This window comes from Dromaius novaehollandiae, chromosome 3 (assembly GCF_036370855.1).
Source record: "Dromaius novaehollandiae isolate bDroNov1 chromosome 3, bDroNov1.hap1, whole genome shotgun sequence".
NCBI classification, from domain to species: domain Eukaryota; kingdom Metazoa; phylum Chordata; class Aves; order Casuariiformes; family Dromaiidae; genus Dromaius; species Dromaius novaehollandiae.
Genome location: NC_088100.1, coordinates 112,754,558 through 112,773,697, shown reverse-complemented (window position 1 = coordinate 112,773,697; position 19,140 = coordinate 112,754,558). Strand labels below are relative to the sequence as shown.

The 19,140-nt window shown below is 57.7% G+C and overlaps 2 protein-coding genes across 17 annotated transcripts in view; both read right to left on the bottom strand.

Moving 5' to 3' along the window:
* Positions 1–4,025, bottom strand: part of CUL9 (cullin 9) — a 51,765-nt gene extending 47,740 nt beyond the window's left edge. For 6 of the 15 annotated variants that reach the window (XM_064509861.1, XM_064509869.1, XM_064509862.1 and 3 more), the window contains exons 1-2: positions 3,379–4,024; positions 1,905–2,171 (exon numbers count right to left, since the gene is read on the bottom strand). In XM_064509861.1, the coding sequence (XP_064365931.1) occupies positions 1,905–2,171; positions 3,379–3,813 (702 nt within the window). In that variant the 5' untranslated portion in view covers positions 3,814–4,024. Of the gene's footprint in view, positions 1–1,904; positions 2,172–3,378 lie in introns of all 15 variants that reach the window. The other 9 variants (XM_064509864.1, XM_064509870.1, XM_064509863.1 and 6 more) reach the window with 3 other exon arrangements.
* Positions 4,026–9,973: 5,948 nt separating this feature from the next.
* PTK7 (protein tyrosine kinase 7 (inactive)) overlaps positions 9,974–19,140 on the bottom strand; it is a 33,282-nt gene continuing 24,115 nt past the window's right edge. The window contains exons 7-20 of one of the 2 annotated variants that reach the window (XM_026118509.2): positions 18,813–19,079; positions 18,475–18,608; positions 17,950–18,085; positions 17,734–17,853; positions 17,386–17,535; positions 16,967–17,117; positions 16,490–16,617; positions 16,028–16,231; positions 12,608–12,763; positions 12,183–12,415; positions 11,523–11,603; positions 11,288–11,439; positions 11,031–11,209; positions 9,974–10,840 (exon numbers count right to left, since the gene is read on the bottom strand). In XM_026118509.2, coding sequence (XP_025974294.1) covers positions 10,680–10,840; positions 11,031–11,209; positions 11,288–11,439; positions 11,523–11,603; positions 12,183–12,415; positions 12,608–12,763; positions 16,028–16,231; positions 16,490–16,617; positions 16,967–17,117; positions 17,386–17,535; positions 17,734–17,853; positions 17,950–18,085; positions 18,475–18,608; positions 18,813–19,079 — 2,252 coding nt within the window. In that variant the 3' untranslated portion in view covers positions 9,974–10,679. The remainder of the gene's footprint in view (positions 10,841–11,030; positions 11,210–11,287; positions 11,440–11,522; positions 11,604–12,182; positions 12,416–12,607; positions 12,764–16,027; positions 16,232–16,489; positions 16,618–16,966; positions 17,118–17,385; positions 17,536–17,733; positions 17,854–17,949; positions 18,086–18,474; positions 18,609–18,812; positions 19,080–19,140) is intronic. The other variant, XM_064509860.1, reaches the window with a different exon arrangement.

Sequence of the window (19,140 nt, the reverse complement as noted above, 5' to 3'; positions counted from 1 at the left end):
GCCTACAAGTCCAGAGATGGAACTTGCAGGGCACCAAACAAGGGCCTGCATCAGAAAATAGGTGGAGAGAAGCTGTGACTAGAAGACCTCCTCTGCAGAGTAACTGCCCCAAGAGCACATTGTCTTTGGGGTCAGTTGGCAACATTTCCAGAGGAAGTTTTAAGAGACAACTTGTGGACAAACCATGCCAGGGACAGGTCAGCTTCCATGCCCAGCCCTTCCTGCACCTCCAGATCACCCCAGGCACAGATGACCTGTCTCATCACAAGATGCGCAGAGGGCTCATTCACCTTTCCATCCAGGAGAAGCCCAGAGATCCAAGTGCTTACAAACACAGGCTGCACAAGGGAGAGATCACTGGTGTGAACAGGCTCCTTTGCCTACTAGAAAGGGCTGGCACAGCTCAGACTGGAAACCAGAGGCACCCAAGGGAGTTACGCCAGCTCTCGTCAGTGGGAAACCTTTCCAGGGACCCAACTGGACTCCAGCAGAAGCCAAGCACCCAGTGTGGAGGGTCTCCAACCCACAACAACCTTGCCTGCAGCAGTTCCTCCACCTGCAGGGACCTCTGGGACAGCTTATGCTTCCCAGGACTCAGCAACAACAAGGCTTTGCTCAGCACAGCACTGCATACACACTGGGAAGCAGGCATGTGTAGACACCGCAGCTGCCAGTCACCTAGCGGCAGCATGACCAGAGCTGCTGGGCTGCCACGGGATGCAGACACACATCTGAGAATCTCTGCAGCACCAGACACAATGCACGGGGGCATGCCTTGGGACTGCACTCACTGCCTTTAGCACCACCAACAGCAGAGACATCAAACGCTTTGCTTCATGTTTAGTGGCCACCGCATGGCAAGGCTGCTGCTGTGGCTACATGGGGGCTTGGGCACAGCCAGCCAGAGGGCTCCTACAGACAGTCCAGAACTCCAGCTGCCAGGGTGCTTTTGCAACAAGTCCGATATCCAGCCCACACGCACAGGTTCTGCAGAGCTGCAGCAACTCACAGCACCCCAGCTGCACTCCATGCAGCACCCAGAAGCCACAGCACAGACATCAGCTCACAGCACCATCCCAGCCTCGTGTCATCAACACCCCAACTTCCAGCACCCACAGATCCAAGCACTAGGCTGCAAAGGAAGCAGTGGGGACAAGGGAGGCAGCTTTCCCATAGGATCAGCACACAGGGATGCAAGGCCACCTGAAACCCATGTCCCAAGACATGACAGGTACCTTCCCCAGCAGAAAGGGGCCATTGCCTGGCTCTGCACCCACCAGCAGGCCCTCCGCAGCACCCAACACGAAGGGCCATGAGTAACATGGGCAGACAAAGCCAGTGCCTGCAGGGACAACAGACAGGGAGCAGGAATGGTCTGTCCAGCCAAATGTTTCCATTCCCCATGTCCTCCCTGCCCCCTTCCAAAACAGTACCAAAGCAAGAGACAGCTGCAGCTTATAAGGAATGTGAGGGGCCCTGCCAGGGACTCTGGCGAGGGAAACCAGGCCTTATAAGGCCATGGAGGCAGAATCAAATTTTTATCAATGAGTGCGAGAGCATGGAGACACCCAAGGAGAGATAACAGCGCTGGGAGCTGCCCAGGGGGTGCGCTGCGCTGGGGGGAGCCCTGCTGCAAAAGCCAGGGCTGGGACACCTGCCACCTGCTCCCCTGCCTCCCCGAATCACTGCCACTGCTGGCGAAGTCAAGAAGCCAGCCCTGGGAGGCCATGGCAATAGCTTGCTGGAGTCACGGCAGAAGGGGAGATCCGTCCTTGGTCTCCCAATCCACTACTCCACTTCAACAAGGGGTGAAGGAAGATGTTCAGGGATCCTGACACAGGCCCACAGCACGGCCCACAGTGCCCCAGGGTGCCCAGACACACTCCCGGGCGCATGGCCATTACCTTGGTCTCCCCGCTGCTGTCTGACTCTGACACCTGGTAGGTGAGGTCAGTCTCCTCGAAGCCTGTGGCGCTCATGCGCTGGTCAGTGGTGGGGTCTGAGCGCGGGGGTGAATCCGGGGAGTTGAGACACGTCTGGATCAGCGCTTTTCCTGTCTCACTGGTGATCATAGGCTGCAGCTTCCGTGTGGCAAAGGTGTAAACGTGGCCCGTCTCGCTGGCCACCAGCAGCAGGACTTGGGTGCCTGTCAGTGTGGAAAGCTCGTAGGCCTGCCAGTGGCACAAGAGAAGAACCAGGAGTCATGGACAGCAGGAACAGGTACGCCAACAGGACAAGGGTCCCCAACATGCCACCATGCTCCTGCCATGGCCCTCTTTCACTCACACCATCTCCAGCTCCCTGATCATTACCCCAGAGGAGCTTTGGCCCAGGACTGCCATGTAAGTTGAAGCATCCCATGCTGAGTTCCCATCTCCCTTAGCACAGCCTTAGGGGATGTGTATGCCAAGAGATCACAGGAAAAGAGTTTCCTCTGGATACTCCCAGGAGGACATAGGGGCATTGGGCTGCCCCAGTTCTGGACATCCCACCAACTTCTCCAGACATACCTGGATACCTCCCTGCTCTCATCTCTCCTGGGCTGGCTGAAAGAATGCTATTCCACCTGCACAAATCTCAGTAACCTTCTTCCCCTCAGCCATGCCCCAGCCAGGGGGCCACACCACAGGTCTCCCATGAGCTAGCACACCACACTACCACAGAAAGGGTGACTTCATCCAGCATCTTGCTGAGCCAGGCCGCACCCAAGTGGCACCCCACAGCCATGCCCATTTTCCCAGGCTGGGTGAAACCCAGGATGGGCTGCTGCTGGGATGCAGCACTGAACAGCTGTGCAAAAGGATGCTCTGAGTGCCAAGGGGGTTGCAGATGAGCCAGCAGCATCTGATGGCATATAAAACCCTACTAAGTTCCTACTCTAGCCTTGCACAGCCTCCCGGCACCAGTGAGAGCATCTGAACCAAACAGCCATGGATCCAGCCTTAGGGCCACAGAAAAGCCCGGTAGAACCAGCCCTGTTGAACCCTGGACAAGAAAGGGCAGCACTGCTAGAGGCAGCACCCCAGCTCTGCACCCTCCTAGAGAAAAACCACCCGCAGAGAGGGGCACCCACAGGCGCCCAGCCGGCCCTGCCCAAGGGCGCCGAAGCTGCGTAGAGACGGGCCTTCCCCGCGGCCGGCACACGGAGCATCCCCAGGCCGCCACGGCCCCGAGGCCCCTCCCCGGAGTCCCTCCGGACCAGCCCCAGGCCGCAGCCCTGGGGCTCCTGCGGGCAGGCCGGGCGCGCCGGGCCCGCGGCGCCCCCAGCGCTCGGCTCCGGCTGCCGGGAGCGGGAAGCTGCTGCCGTTTCCGGGCACGGCCCCGCCGCCCGGCCCCCCCCGTCCCGCCCCGGCCTCGCCGGTGCCCCAGGGGCCGCACCTTCTTCATGATGCCGGTCTTCCTCTTGCTGAAGGTGGTGTAGCGCCGCAGCTTGTTATCGATGAACTCCATCTTGATCTTCACCCGGCCGCGCGTCTTCTTGCCGGGCTTGGCGCCACTCACGGCCCCGCCGCCGCCGCCGCTGTAGCCGGCCGCCGCCGCCGCTCCCGCCGCCGGCCCCGCCGCCGCTGCCTCGGCCAGGCCGCGCTTCACGCCGCGCCGCTCACCGCCCAGCTCCTCCTCCTCGGCCGACTCCGAGTCGCCCTCGCTGCCGCTGTAGAGCGCCTCCCGCTCCAGGCGGCCGCCGGGCGGCCCCGCCGCCGCCCCGCCGCCGTTCGCCCCACGAGGCACCGGCACCGGCGCCCGGCCCAAGGCAGAGCCGCGGGCCAGCGCGGCGGCGGCGCCGTTCCCGGCCCCGGCCTGGCTCGGCAACATCGCGGCGGCGAGCGCGGGTCGGGTCGGGTCGGGCCGGGTCAGGCCGGCCCCGCCATGGCCCCGCCGGCCCCGCACCGCGCTCACGGCCCCGCTCCACCGCCACCCCCGCCGCGCCGCACCGCCCCCATATAAAGCGATACAATGTTGCCTTTTATGGCGAAGGCGCTCCTTATATGGGGCGAGCCGGCGCCCCGTCGGGAGGCGCCATCCCATTGGCCGCCGGCCGCCGACCGCCGGCGTCCATTGGCCTTCGCCTGGCGGTCGATTTGCATACGTGCCGAGTGCGCTCGCGTCACCCCCAGATTGAAACACGCAGGGAGGCTCTTAAAGGCACAGCGCGCCGCGCGGCATTGACGGGGCGGGCCGGGCCGGGCGAGAGCGAGCCCGGAGGGCGCGGGCGCTGCCTTAGCCGGGCGGGTGCAGAGGGGGAAAACGAGCTAAGCTTCCCCCTGCTCCCCACACTCACCCCTCCAGGCACGTTCGTCCTTACAGGGGACGCACAACAAGGCAAATGCAGCCAGCCCTGGCCTCTCCCACACCCCCAAGCCCTGCTGTCCTCAGGGCACATTAGAGCGAGGAGCTCTGCTCTGCTTGCCCTGCACCCTAGCCCCTTCAAGCCCCCACTGCTGTGCCCATGTGCAATGCCACCAGGCGTAACTCCAGGCCACCCTCCACCCCCCACCAGCCCAGCATCATGCAGGAGACAGCACATTGCTCACCTGTCTCTGGTGGCTGCCCAGTCTGGAAGTGGGCTGTGCTGCCTCTCCCCACATTCCTTGCCTTCTTCCACCTGGGGTTAGGAGGGCCTGGGAAGGCCCAGGAAGAGAGTGTAGTCATGTTGGTGCATGTGGGTCTGCAGGGCACAGGACAAGCCAGACATTACCAAAACACACCTTGCCTAAGCATGGTTAACCCCTGATCAAAAGGAAAAGGGTTCCTACCTTTAACAGGATGGGCTGCAGCTACCTTCAAGGTCCCAGAAGGGGAGCACAGGGGGCCTGTCATGCAGCCACCCTCAGGTGGGACGTACAGTCTATGCCCCTGTCCCCCTCCCCTGGAAAGGCAGGGTGGCACTGGTACTGCCCTCTCTCTGTAGGACCACTTCCATCTGCTGCCAAACCCCCCCCCCCCCCCCCCCCAGCAGCTTGGAACATTTCTAGGAGGTGCTGCAGGCCAGATCCTCAGTGCAGGGGTGAACGAGGACCTCCATGAGAGGGATAGTCCATGCCATGCCAGCAGGCTAGTTTTGGGGTGTAGGGCAGGCCATACATGGGTCAGCAAGGGTGCAGGGGGGAACTTATCCACCCCCACATCAAGGGCAAATGCTGAGTTTGGAGGCGAGAACAATGCTGTGAGCACACGCGTGCGCACACACACGCATCCATTGGTGAAAAAAAGGCTCTCCCACACCCTGTCCTGCAGACAGTAACCAGGAGGCAGAGCAAGGGCTCACCTCTGCCAGCACTAGACCTGCCACTGGCACATTTCTGCCTCCTGGGCACCCTGCTGAGGGCTTCCCAGCTTGCACAGGCCCTTTCAGTGTCTGCCTCATCACTCAGCAGACACATACACTTGCTGCCAGCCTTCACAGCTGTCTCTCACTCCCCAGGGCCAACCCCCTACAGAGCCAGGAGTCACTGCAAAACCAAACCTCCGCCCCCTCCCCACCAGACATGCTCCTCCAGTGAGTACACATGCCATTTATAGCTCCCAGCATGGCTTCAGGAACTCACATGCCTCCCATCACATGCTCTGGCTGCTCTCCTTTCAAGTGGACTGCAAGCCACTACACCTAGCCCAGGTGAGCCAGAGGCCTTGCTGCATCCTGCTGGGCTGTGAAGGGTCAGTGAGCCCCTTGGCACAGCTGGAGGTGCTGGCTAGGCTGAGCATAGTTGGCACAAGGGTCCAACAGCCAGGGCTGGGCCAGTCACCCTGCTCAGCAGGGGCATGCATCCACACTGTGCACCAGGACTGGGGTTCCCGCTTGCTGATGGGGCCATTGCACACTTCCCCCCAGGTCCTTTCTTGCAGGCTAAGGGGAGGCCTCTGCCTTTGCCAGGCTGTGTAAGAGGCTGCAGAGGTAAGAGCTGCCTTGCTTCAGGCTGGTTCTTCTCTTGCTGCTGTTGCCTTCTTCCCTAGCCTAGTTTTGGGGATGCTTTCTGAGAGGCTTGTCCCACTTGTGCACTGAATAGGACCAGAGCATCCATTTGCCTCTGAGCTTTTTTGGGAAGCAAATCTCTTTGAAGAGGTCAGAGCTAAGCCCTGTCCCAGGCCACCACCCACAGGACACAAGTCTTCAGTGACCTGGACCTCCCTAGCCACACCAGCACTCAGTGGCAGCCTCTCCTCCAGTTACCTCCAAGGATCCCCCCAGACAAGCTGTCTGGACTGGCTCTGCTGCAGCAGGGGCCCTGCTGCCCCCAGCATTACCACAGACAGCCATGACCTGGCCACACAGCCTCCCCTTGGACAGGGGACACAGCCCCCCCCACACCATCAGACTCCTATCCCAGCAAGAGCACAGGGTGCTGTGGGGATGTCCGTATTTCTCCTTTGCACTGAGCCTAAATTGGGGGGATGGGGACGGGGGGGGGGGGCAGATATGCACCTTAATGCCCTAGTGGAGTGCAACACCCCCATGCACCTAGTCCTTTCCCAAAGGCTCTTCTAGCTTCCCTGGCTGCCCATGGCAAAGCTGAGAGCCACAAATTGTTTTGCCTTTGGTATAAGTAACTCTTCCTTAATCCTTCTTACTGGTTTCTCCCAGCCCTCAACAGACCCTTGACATGGATATCATTCCTACAGCTGATTGCATGCAGGAGGAAGCAATCCCCAGCTCTTCCAGGCCAGTGCAAGACCAGACAGCATTTCTCTCTCAGCATCTCTATGCCACTTGATATTTTATAGCCCTCCATGTTCCCTTGGCACCTCTCTTCTAGGCCATTGCAATGTCAAAGCACTTTTTCAGCAATTTTTTTCATACATTTTGGACCAGGGGAACATAGCTATGCACACTCTGTACTCAACCCCAGCATGGGTTTCCATCCTGATACTTCAGCTGCTTTTCTGACTGCTGCTGAACACAGGTAGCTATTCTCACCTTCTAACATCCACATCTCTTGAGTAAGCAGTAACATCTAGATTGGAGTCATTGCTGCACATACATGAAGAAAGACCCAGCCCACATTTAGGGTTTTTTTTGGTGTTGTGTTTTTTTTTTTTTTTTTTTTTTAAATCAGCAGAGGCACTCCTCCAGCCATCACATATGCTGTCAGAGAGCAGCATGAACAGGGCTGCTCCTCAAACAGGGACAAGTTGACCCCAGCACAGACTATGCCCTCATCAATAAGCAAAATCCCACGGTACCTGAGTAGGGCAGGCAGAGCCAGGTGCTGGCAACATGGTCCATCAACAAGCCCAGACATGGCAAGTGATGAACCAGGTCTAGTGTCCATTCAGGAAGTCCAGTCAGAAGACAAGACCAGAAATAAGGCTATAACATGGGTATAAGGTCAATCCAGGAGACAGCTAGAGACAAGACTGAGAATAAGTCCACCTACAAGGTTGCTCAAAACAAGAGCAAGGGCCCAGGCCTGAGCTTAAATGCAGCTCCTGGGCCATGGGCAGAGGGTGTGGGTGTCCCAGCTGAGGCTGTTCAGGGCAATTAAGGTCCATTAGTGCACCTGCAGGATCTTGAGACAGCTGCATAAGAGCCACAGGGTACCAGGTGAAATCAAAGCAAACAAGAAGAGGTGTTTCTTCCTGCTGCATAGTAGATGTGTGCACTCATGGCCCAGTGTGCTATGGGTGACCAAAGTGTGCACAGGCTTAAAGGGAGCTTTGATAACCTTGTGGCAAGAGAAACCAATAAGGGCTACCAGAAATGCCTGGTTCAGAGGTTATCATGCTTTAGGTAGCTGGCAGCTGGGATGCTACATACCTGCTTGCCAAGTCTCATACTTTCCCTCAGTGTTAAGTTTTGGCCACACGTTTTGGCAGTCCATTAGGTGGACCTGTATTCTGATCCAGCCATGCTGTTCTTTGTGGCCCTGGGTGCTGCAAGAAGCCACCCAGGTTATATCATCATTCCCTCCATGTTTTTGAAGATGTTATTACTTCAATTTGGGCTGAAGCAATTGGATCTCCCTGCTGTCTGAGTCCTCCCTGTCTCCTGCAGGAGCTTGGGTTGGGTGCACTGATTTCCCACAACCCATTTAGCTAGGCCTGTCTTTGCTCAGCCCACTGTTTCCAATTAGTTTGGCCAGCATCTGTGCTGTCCCCAAGGATACAGAGCTTTTTCATGACACCACTCGCAAAAATACATGCTCCCACCGGCCCCATCTTTCTGCACCCTGGGGGCCTGGGGTTTGTCTTAGCACTGGTTTCTTTCCTGCTTGGGTGCCTCCCTGTAGCCACTGGATCTGAGCCATGTGGTAAATAGACACTCGTGTCTGCAGGATGTGCTGGGGTAGAGCTGAGCCCCACATCCTGATGCCTCTCACCAGACTTGCCCTCTGCAGCCACATTGTCCTCACTCCCGGGAAACAGAGCTGCAAGCACAAGGCCAGCAGAGCGGGACTGTCAGCCCAGCAGTCCTGGACACCTCTGTTCTCCAGTTGCAGTGGCAGAGGACCAGGGATCACTGATTGCCTCTGACATGCCAATGGCCTTCTTCCAGGGCAAAGCCTTGATGGCACTCGCTGGCCTGTTGGCTGATGCTATACAACTCCCTGTACCCCCCGCAATGTCCCAGGCAGCCTCCAAACCAGAGTACCAACTGCCAGGAAGAGACAGCTAATCCCTGGCGAGGCATGAGGTGAGATGTTGCACTAGTCCAGCTGCAGGAATCTAGTGCCAGGCTCTCTTGTATGATCTATCTAAAAATGCCCAACCAAGCAATTGCTGAATCAGCTGGGAGTATTTCTGGGGCAAGAGGTGCTCAAGGAGTAATAAATACCATGGGGATGCACAAGCAGAAAACCACCTATTAGTGACTCGGCTGCAGGATCACGCAATGTGCACAGCCATCCCACAGTAGAGGCAAGAAGGAAAGTCCACAGCAGTGTGACAGACTGGAAAGATGGAACACCACATCAAATGCAACTAAATGCACGTGGGAAGACACCTGAAGCTGGGGAGGGTGCATGCAGCAACACCTGCACACATCTCAATAGCCTTGTGGGCATGCTGGGAAGGCCCAGGAGGTGAGCAGCAAAGATAAGGGATGCAGAGCTGCACTGGGGAGACAATGCATGTCCTCAGACCCCCTCTGAGGGGTCCCCCTGCCACGTGCACGGTGCCACCAGCCCCAGGCTGCAGTCAGGCCATCTGCACAAAGGCTGTGGAGGCAGCAAGGGATCTGGGGAGGTGGCAATAACCCACTGCTGAGCTCTGTTCAAAGGAGGACCACGGCTAGTGGGGAGTGGGGCCCGTCAGTTGGCCACAGCTGCAGCTTACAGAGCCCTTGGGAGAGGGAGCCTCGGCAGCTCCTGGAGAGGGATGAGCACTTTCAGTAACTCTGGCCTGCAGCCAGCAAGCCTCCTTGCACCCTGACAGGACCAGCTAACCCCTCAATCCCAGGGCCTAGTCCAAACTCAGAGCTGGTTAGCACATGCCAAGAAATGAGCCTCTTCACCCTCCATGTACAAATCTTCACTTGACTCTCCAGCATTTCCATAATCCCTTGGGGTAGCAGAGGTGGGAAGGGGCTCCTAGACATCTTTGGTCTATCCCTGCTCAAAGCTGGATGAGGTTGCTGGTCTGGTCAAGGGTGGAATATTTCCAAGAGTGGAGAGCCCACAACCTCTCCGGGACTATCCCAGGGTTTCACCTCTCTCAGGGGACAAGCATTTTCCCTAGTACCCAATGCAAATTTCCCTTCTGCAACTTGTGCCCATTGTCTTGCATTTGGCCCGAGTCCTCCTCCTGGAAGAGCTCAGCTCTGTCATCTCTATAACCCCACGGAGATGTACGTCCAGCCAGACTGCTCCACAGCCCAGTGCCAGCTCGGCCAGCCCCTGGGTTGTGCTGGGGCTTCCTGAGCCTCAGCAAACACTGGTAGCCAAGGGAAAACACCAGGGAGACACAGATGCACCCATAACCAGTCCTCGGTCCTTCCCAGGAACCACGCGGAGGAAAGGAGGCAGCTGAGAGCAGCATCTTACAAAGGCCCACCCCCCCGCAAAAGGCTTTCTTTATTGAGAGCAGCACATAAAAACACAACAAAAACCCAACCCTTCTTGGCTGCGGTACCCTCTGCTCAAGCAAACAAACTAACCCAAATCTAGGCTGCGTTCCAGTAACAGAAATACTATGGTGGGGAGGAGCCAGCACATTAGAAAAGGAGGTGAGAGGGGGGCGCTGCCCCAGGGAGGGGGGAGTCATACAAAAAAGGCACAGGGGCAACGGGAAAGGTGGCAGGCGTCTCCTTCATATGCCAGGCACTTCATGTTCCCACGGGCAGGCCCGTGCCCGCAGGGAGACACCGAGATGCCTAGCACAGACAGACAGACGGCTGGATGGACAGAGCCGACAGCTAATGCGCATGGTGAGTGGGGACGGAGGGCCGGCTGCCGGAGCCTGGCTCTTGCTGGGCTTGGGGGAGCCACGCTGCATCTGTGCCAGCAGCCCAGGGGCTCCAGACTGGGCAGGCAGAGAGCGAGAGGCAGCAAGGGCTGGTGTTGGGGGCCCAAGGAGGAGAGGGACAGGGGGTGTGCAGGCTTGTGCTTTGAGTTCAGCCGTTGCTGGCGCCAAGTTGCTCCCAGCACATCGGGCCAGCAGTCTGCCAGGGGACCCAGGAATGCCCTGGGAGCGCCCCGCACCACTGCCCGCCCCCTTGCCTCCTTCCCCACCGAGGGCCAGGCCACTCAGGCCTTGCTGTCGGCCGGGCTGTCCCCGAGGGTGGTGGCGAGCTCGCTGAAGGAGGGCCGGTCCTTGGGGCTGGGGGCCCAGCAGCGCTGCATTAGCTTGGCCAGCCGCAAAGGGCAGCCCTCAGGCTGCGGGAGCTTCGTCTTTCCCAACTGCAGACCTGTGGGGAAACAAAGCCCAAAGGGCTGTTGAGATTAGGCATGACACCCTCCACAGCATCGCTGCACATGGACCGCCCCGTGTGGGCTGCAGCAGCCTCCCCAGCTGGACCAGCATCCTGTAGGAGGCCCGGCCCAGCCCTTCTCCCCTGAGAAAACGGCACTGGGGATGGCACAAGGTGCCTCACGTACCTGCCAGGACCTCATCATCTGCCAGCGGGCTGTAGGGCATCTCTCCGTGAGTGAAGACTTCCCACATTAGCACCCCAAAGGACCACACGTCCGACTTGGTGGAGAACTCATCCTCCAGCACGGCCTCAGGCGGCATCCAGCGCAATGGGATCCAGGCCTGGCGGAAGTGGTAATACTCGCTGCGGGCAGGACAGGTGAGCAGTGAGATAGGCACCCTCCCATTCCATCCCATCTCCCCCTCCAGGCTCCCAACTGACCTGTTATACACATCCTTGCTGAGGCTCAGGGCCGAGACCTTGACCTGCCGCTGAGCGCTGACCAGGCAGTTCCTTGCTGCCAAGTCCCGGTGCACGAACCTGCCATTGGAGAGATGCTCCATGCCCAGGGCCACCTGTGTGCAGAGAGACACCTGTCTCCCAGAGAGATGTCAGCACTGGCTGCCCTCCCCCTGGTCCCCCCAGCCTCACAGCATTGCCACAGCTGCACCCTCACCTTGTGCTTGGTGCTGAGGGACTGTGGCTTCAGAGACTCGTCTTTGCTCTTGGAGATCCTCAGGAACTGCTTCAGGTCCCCCTGAGGAGACAGATGGTGATTCAGAGGCAGCATCCACCTGCTGCCAGCTGCATCAGTCCCCACCATGCTCAGCTGCAGCAGGCCCACAAGGAGCACTGCAGATCCCCTCATCCTGGGCCACAGCCCTTGCCTGCCCTCCTGGTAGGTCAAGCAGTATCTTGTCTCTGCGTCTCGAAGGGCTAAGATCAGGGCAAGCAGGCCTGATGCTTCCAGGAGGTTTTTTCATACCCCAAATGGATTTCTTTCCAATAAACTCCAGGCTTTCCATAGGAGCTTTAAGCATTTGCAGCAATACTGTGGAGGAAATTCCACAGCTTAAATTGTTCAGCTGAGTCCCAGAAAGCACCCAGCATTGAAGACAGGGAAAGGGAAGAAATGCCCTCTGGGTCCTGCAGGAGATCCTCCTCCCCCTTCAAGACTCCTCTATATGTTGGGAACAGTGGTAAGCTCAGCCTGGCCTCCCTGTACCTTGCTTGTCCCATGCCACCAGCCTGAACCACATCATGTTTCCGGGGTTCCGCATCTGCCATCCAACCCACCCTCCCTACCATGGGCATCATTGATTGGCAGGGCCCTTACCAGGTCCACATACTCCAGCACCATGTAGTGCGGCTCTGACTCGCGGCACAGCCCCAGCAGCCGCACCACGTTGGCATGGTTCAGCTTACTGAACATCTCTGCCTCGCGCCGGAAGTCCAGCTGCAGCTGCTCATCCCTGGTCTGCAGGCTCTTCACCAGTACCAGTGCCTCATCTTCGCCATCCTCCACACCCTTCGCCTTGGCCAGGAAGACCTCGCCGAACTCCCCCCTGCCTGCAAGCAAAGGGCAGCACATGGGAGGACAGCACATGTTAGGACAGCCCAGGACCCCCACAAAGACAGCAGCTGTGGGGCCCTCTGTACCCCAGCAGGTCCCATATTCCAGCTACGACATGCTGGGGTTTCAGCTGCAGGTTTTTCTGCTGGGCCAGGACTTGAGGTAGGGGCCAGGGTAGCCCTGCGTACCAAGGGTAGTGATTGTCTGCAGGTTGGAGCGCGGAAAGTGCAGCTTGTCAGCAGTGCTGTGCCGCTTGCTGGCTCCAGAGCTGCTGCCCAAGTTGGTCAAGGCCACTTCTTCTTGGATCTCATCTGTCATCTGCCCATTTTGCAGGAAAGCACCGCCTGCAAGGCAAGCACACGTGGCTACAGCATGCCAGCAGGCTGCACAGTGCATGCCATGGTGGGGATCAGCCCATTTTGGAGAACAGCAACCCAGGGCTGATGCTCCAAGCATGCATGACTGGCTCCAAGCACCCAAGCCTGGCTTGCAGTTCTGGGAAACACGGTGCCCTCCACACAGTCGCTCCTTCCAGCCTCAAGTGAGGCCCTGGCCCCATCGCTGCCAGCCCTACAGCCACCCCTGCAATCAGATGCTGAGTGATGACTTTGGTCCCAGAGCCAACTGGCCCCATCCATCCCCACTTGGACGTCCCAAAGAAAATGGGTGGCCACATCCAAACTGCCCGTTGACATGAGTCTGCAGAACAGCAGCAGGAGATCAGATGGTTGAGGCAGAAAGAGGGCAGAGAGGACCCTGAGTGCTAAAAATGGGTCTTCAGATGCCCAAGAGGCTCCCAGATCCACCTGGCACCGGCTGCTGCAGCCTGCCCTCTGCTCCTGCTCCTTCCTCTGCAAGCCTGCAACACAGATGTCTTTAGTAATCTTGAACCTGTCAGATCAGATCAGCCTGGAGTTTCTCTTACTGCCCAGATTAGAGCAGTGCTTGGAAGCAGTGTCCTTGCAATTAACCCCCAGCAAGCTTTCTGCTTAGGAACTCCACTAGAAACTTCCCCAGCACACACAGAAGCCAGTGAACAGGACTAAACATTGTTGCCTTAAGAAAGCAGAGTGCCCTGTGTTTTACAGCTGGATTGTACTGGAAAGATTTCTGTATAGAAAGCAAACCTTGATTTCGAGTGTACTTACTGCTTAGATGAGACCAAGTGCTAGGAAATGCTGCTTTCCATGAGCTGAAGGCAGGAGTTTGAACATAAGGCAGGACAAAGCACTGAGCAAAGGTGGCCGACACATGTGCGGCATCACTCTGCGTTACTGTACACACTCCATTTCAGCTAGTCCAGGAGCGAGCACTGAGGAAATATCTGGCTGTGCAAAAGGGTTTGATCACCAAATTAAGACTCCATCCAATATGCTATTACTCCAACAGGAACTGCAATGCCCATGATTTCTGTCAAGGGACACTGTACAGCAATGTACCAGCCCTCCAGCACATCCTTAGCCGATCTGGCCATGGTGATGGAGACCGTGGCTTTGTGATGGGTAGGCTTGGAGCCATGAAGATTGAGATACAATGATTTAAGAGCTGTGGCTATTGACAACTGTCCTTTCTCACGCACTGGAGTAGTATTTGCAGAAGACCATGGTGAAAAACATCGTCTACCCTTTAAGTCAAGGTTTGATGCTACTTCCACTATCCCTGTTTCTATTATGAGCAGCCTGGCACTTAAGCCTGTTTGACTCTGTGCTGTCTGCATCATGACTGATGGTGTCTCAAGACTACAAACTTGAAACCAAGAAAAAATATGAGAAGACTGCTGCAACTGTGCCAAGAAAACAGCAGAGGCTGCAGAGTGAGCACTCTGCTGCTGAGGGGTGGCACCAGCAGGCAGCAGTGACAGACAAACTCACTTCTGAGCACAGACATCACCATGTTTCACAGAGCTTTGATGAGACAGTCAGTAACAAAGGGACCTCGATGAAGGGAAATGCAGAGATGAGCAGGAAGAGTTTCATTCACGCAGACAGGAACCAAGCAGAGAGGAGCTGCCTGTTTTGTCCCACCTGCCTGCAACACCTGAGCATCTCCAGGAAAAAAAGCCACAGCCATGCTGCAGAGATGCTCCTGCATCCCCACTCCCAGGAGGTGCCCACAGCCAGACTTCCCTTGAGGCAGTTTAGCACTGCTCAAAGTATCAATACAAGAGGAAAGACAGGTAACACCCAGCAGCAGTGTTTTGCCAGGAGCTTGCAGCATCCCCTGTGAGATCAGCACATGGCTGCATGCTGGAGAACTGGGAGCAGGGAGGCACCGTGCTGCATGTACAGCTGTGCAGAGGGAGATCCAGGGAACTGCGAGGGCAGCAAACGCAACATCTGCAACCCATCACACAAAAGAAGCCCCAACTGGGATCAGCAAGGCAAGGACAAACAAGACATCAGGAGGAGGAGCTGCAACAGCTTTTAGAAAAGAAAACGACACCATAAAGGTCTCTTGGGTGCACTGAAAGAGTCATGAGCTTGAGGGCAAAGGGGACAGAGCTGAGGATATCTGAATTTCCAGAAAGGACTTTGCAGGGTCTCATGGAAACCAGCAGCTCAACTGCCATGGGACAGGAGGGAACATCATCTGATGTTCCAACATCAACATCCAACATCTACCACCAACAAAGGTGGCACTCAAAGGGTAAGAATACAACACGCTGCTCACATGGAAAGGGTACTGCTGGCATATGTTTGTGAAAGCAACCAACTCAGCTGGGAGCAATAGCATAGGGCAGCCGTGGCCAGCTGCAGAGGGCTACTGAGCACCAGGAGATGCAGCCAGAGATGTAACATGACACCCAGGGAAAGCAACCTCCATGTCCCATCCATAGTGATGGGCTCAGCCCGCAGCTGCCTGCTGGCTCCCAGAAGCAAGCTCTGGGCACAGGGGGCTGAAACAGTGGCACAGGACGGAGTGCAGCCATGTCACTCTGCAAAGCTGCGTCCAAGTCCTGGCTGGGGCTCCCCACCTCAGAAAGGTGATGATGCAACTGGAAAAGGCACATGCAGGAATGATCGGACAAATGGAAGAGCTGTCTCTTACAGTGTGAGAAGTGCTGCTAAATAGCAAGCTTGAAATGCAAAGAGAAAGAGATGGTTCTTTAGGCAACCTGTTGCTGCGAAACTGCTTGTTGGAGGATGCTATAGATGCTCAATGCTTATATGGGTTTCTGAGATAAGAGGGCAAGTTCACAGCAGAGGCCAGGGCCACTCAGTGAAGTCTAACTGGTCTGGAGAGGCTGGCAGAGTGCTACTATTTCATCACTCTGCAATAGGGACATTCCCCTTCCCTTGGCAAAGGTCATACATGACACCACACATCAGCGCTGGAAGGCAGGAGCACTACTCATATGCAGGAGCACAGAGGGATGGCCATGACACAGCGCTGGGATGCAGGTTTTACACCAACTTGCTGGGCATGCTTTCCCTGGCCATTTCTCGACCAAGAGCAGGTCTCTGTCACAAGTAAAGGCCAAAGCCAAGAGCAAGAAACCTGGGGTGGGGTAAGGAGGAGCCTCCTGCCCCCAGAAGCTCCCTGCACACCCCCGACCCAGAGGTGGGGGCCAGCAGGGAAGTACCCACCCCCAGGTCCTCAGACCTCACCGTTCAGACACTCCATTTCGGGCTCCTCGCCCTCCGGGTTCTTCTTCAGCCGCTTAGCTTTCCTCCGCTTCTTGCAGTAGAACATCAGCCCCAGTACAATGATAATGTAGGCGACAGCCGCCCCCACGGAAAGCCCAATGGTCTGGATCATCTTGTAGGGCGTGTGGCTGCTGGGCCCCTCATCCTCTTCCACTGCTGGCTTATCTGAGGGGCAGAGAGTGCCAAACCCATGAGGCTATGGAGCGATGGCCCAAACCCTGTACAGGAATTTGCTGGTGGGGAAGGAAAAGCCCTCTCTGCTGCTGTGCTGGCCTCATCCAGCTGCAGGGTGCTGGGCTTGGCCTGCAGCATCCAGTGCTGCATCCCAATAGGGATGGATGGCACGATGACTGGACCAGCAGTGGGGCCAAAGATGCCCGGGATGCCAGAAGGCTGTGTCCTGACATCAGGCACCTTCCTTACCTACGACATAGAGGAAGGCCTCACGGTGCTTGATGTTGCAGCTGTTGCCAGCGATGCACGTGTATTTTCCTGAGTCCTCGGTGGTGACATCGTAGATCACCAGGGAGCCATTGGGCATGATCTGAATCCTGCCAACCACACAAAGCCCTTTGCAAGCGTGAGAGGGCAGAGACAGGCTTGGGACCCCTGCAGACCCATCACCCTGTGGTGCGACAGCTTTAGCCCCTTGGCCTACACCCATCTCGAATCTCAGGCTCTGCCTTAGCGCTGGAGCTCTTGTGACCAAGCCATTGCAGCTTGATAGGCCATGGCGGGGAGCAAACCCTCAGGGCCAGGGAGCCCAGAAACAACTGACTGGGTGACCCTGCCCAGCTGGGAAGGCCAGACCCTTTTGCTAGCACAGGCATGCTGGGCGGGCCCGAGGAGCACTGCAGTGCAGCACAAGCCCACCTTTGGTGTGGGACATGGGCTGCATACCTGGGCAGGAGCTTGCCAGGATCCAAAATCTTGTCCTTCCCTTTCCATTGGATGTGAGGCATGGGGTCGCCCTCTGCCTGGCACTGGAACATGGCTGTGTGCCCCTGGTACACCGTCGTGGGCTCTGGCTCTAGCTTGAAGGTGACGTAAACTGAAGGCAGAGAGGCCAGCATGAGCCCATGGGACAGCACTGAGCCCGCACAAGGGAGCAGGGCCAGCCCCAGCACAATGGCACGTGTCCTATCGAGCTATTTGTGAGGCACTGACAAACTGGATATCCAAGTGCCATAGGGCAGGGCTGGGTGTCAGCACAGACACCTCTTGCTCCAACGTGGATGTGCCCACTGGGGTAGCACCCAGACAACCCTGCCACCAGGCCAGTGGAGTAGCCAACCTGGCTGCCTGCCCTGAGCCCTCACCTGCTACCACAAGCTGCACGGTGGCTCGGATCTCGCCCTGAGGGCTGTTGGAGGCGATGCATGTGTAGTTCCCCGAGTCACTCCGGCTCACCTTGTGGAAGGACAAGATGCCAGCGTTGTGGCTGACATGGGACGGCAGGCTGCTCCCATCTACAGGATGGCAAGAAAAGGGATGCAGCGGTCACACATGCAGCACTGAGCTGCACGCCAGCTCCCCAGCCCGCCATAGCACTGCTGCTTCACCCACAGTGATTTGCCCTCTTTGTGAAGATTGGCCGGAGGCAGGCCAATGCAAAGCTCCAGTGGCCCACGCTGGAGATGAACATGTCCCATCCAAGTCCCCCTCACCTGTTTTAGTCCACTGGATGGTGGGCTTTTCCCGGCCAGTTGCCGAGCAGGACACTGTAACCTCCTTATCAAACTCCATGCACTGCAGTGGCTGGGGCGGGGGGGTGAACTTCAGCTTCTCTGCAAGAGACACAGGTTGCCATCAGGCCTCCTGGCACCAAACCTGGGGATATCACACCTGTCTCCTGCCAGGAGAGAGAGCCCCTGCCAGCGTACCTAGCACGTGCACCCGTGCGTATCCCTCGATGCTGCCCGCTGGCGTGCTGCTCACGCACTTGTACATCGTCCCGTCATACACCTCCACATTGTTGATGCGCAGTGTCCCGTTCTCAGAGATCTCAAAGCGTGAGTCCTACCCCAAAAGGAGGGAGGGAGGCAGAAGCGCCACTGTCACCAGCCCTGGGCTCATTGCTGCCTCTCTGAGACTTTGCTTTGCCATGCTCCAGATGGACACAGTCCTGCCAAGACCCACTCGGAGAGTTGAGGCAGGCTGCTCCATCTCTTCTCTCCTCCCCAAAAAGCACTAGGCCAGCGGCAAGCCAAGCAGCCAGAGATGGCCAGTCATATACCCACACACGAGGAGGATGGGGACAGTGCCAGGAGCACAGCTAGGGTACAGGTAACAGGGCGATGCCAGGCCCAGGAGCAAGGTGAGAAACAGCAGTGGCGGCGGAGGAGGGAGCCAAACAGCTGCCTTGAAGAAGTGCCCGCGAGCAGCAGAGACTCATCCTGCCACCTCACCTCGGAAATGGAGACGCCATTGCGGTACCAGGTGACGGTGGGTTTCAGGGAGGCCTTGCTGAGGCAGTGCAGGTATCCCGGCTTGCTCTCCTCCAGCTGGCTGTCCTTGGGCATCTCCACCCACTTGGGCATCGCTGGGCATAGAGGCAAGGGGTTACGTGGGGCCACTAACTGCCCCACCAGTCAGCACCAGCGTGGCCCAGACTGGTGTCCCTGGCCAGCCATGGGGGCTATGCTTCTCTGCACGCAGGAGGCGATGCAGTGGCCCTCGCCAGCCCACCCCAACTGCCTCTCCAGCCCCTTCCCCTGCTCCCAGCCCTTCTCCAAAAGCTGCCTACTGGCCACGGTGATGCTCAGCTCCTGTTTCTTCTCTCCAGCCTTGTTGGCAGCATGGCACGTGTAGGTCCCTGCATCCGTCTCGGTGATACTAGTGAAGACGAGCTGTTCTGCCTCTTGGTACACCCTGCCAGTGGTGGGAACCTGCTCCTGGTCCCGCTCCCACCAGACCTGGGGTGGGGGAACGCCCCGGGGGGCAACACAGGCCACACGATGCCCCTGGTTGGCCGTGAACACCTTCGGGGAGAAGGGCGCCATGTCTTCGATCTCTGAGAGGAGCAACAAACAGCAGGGCTCAAAGAGGGCAAGAGCGTGTGGCTGCCCCTAGCA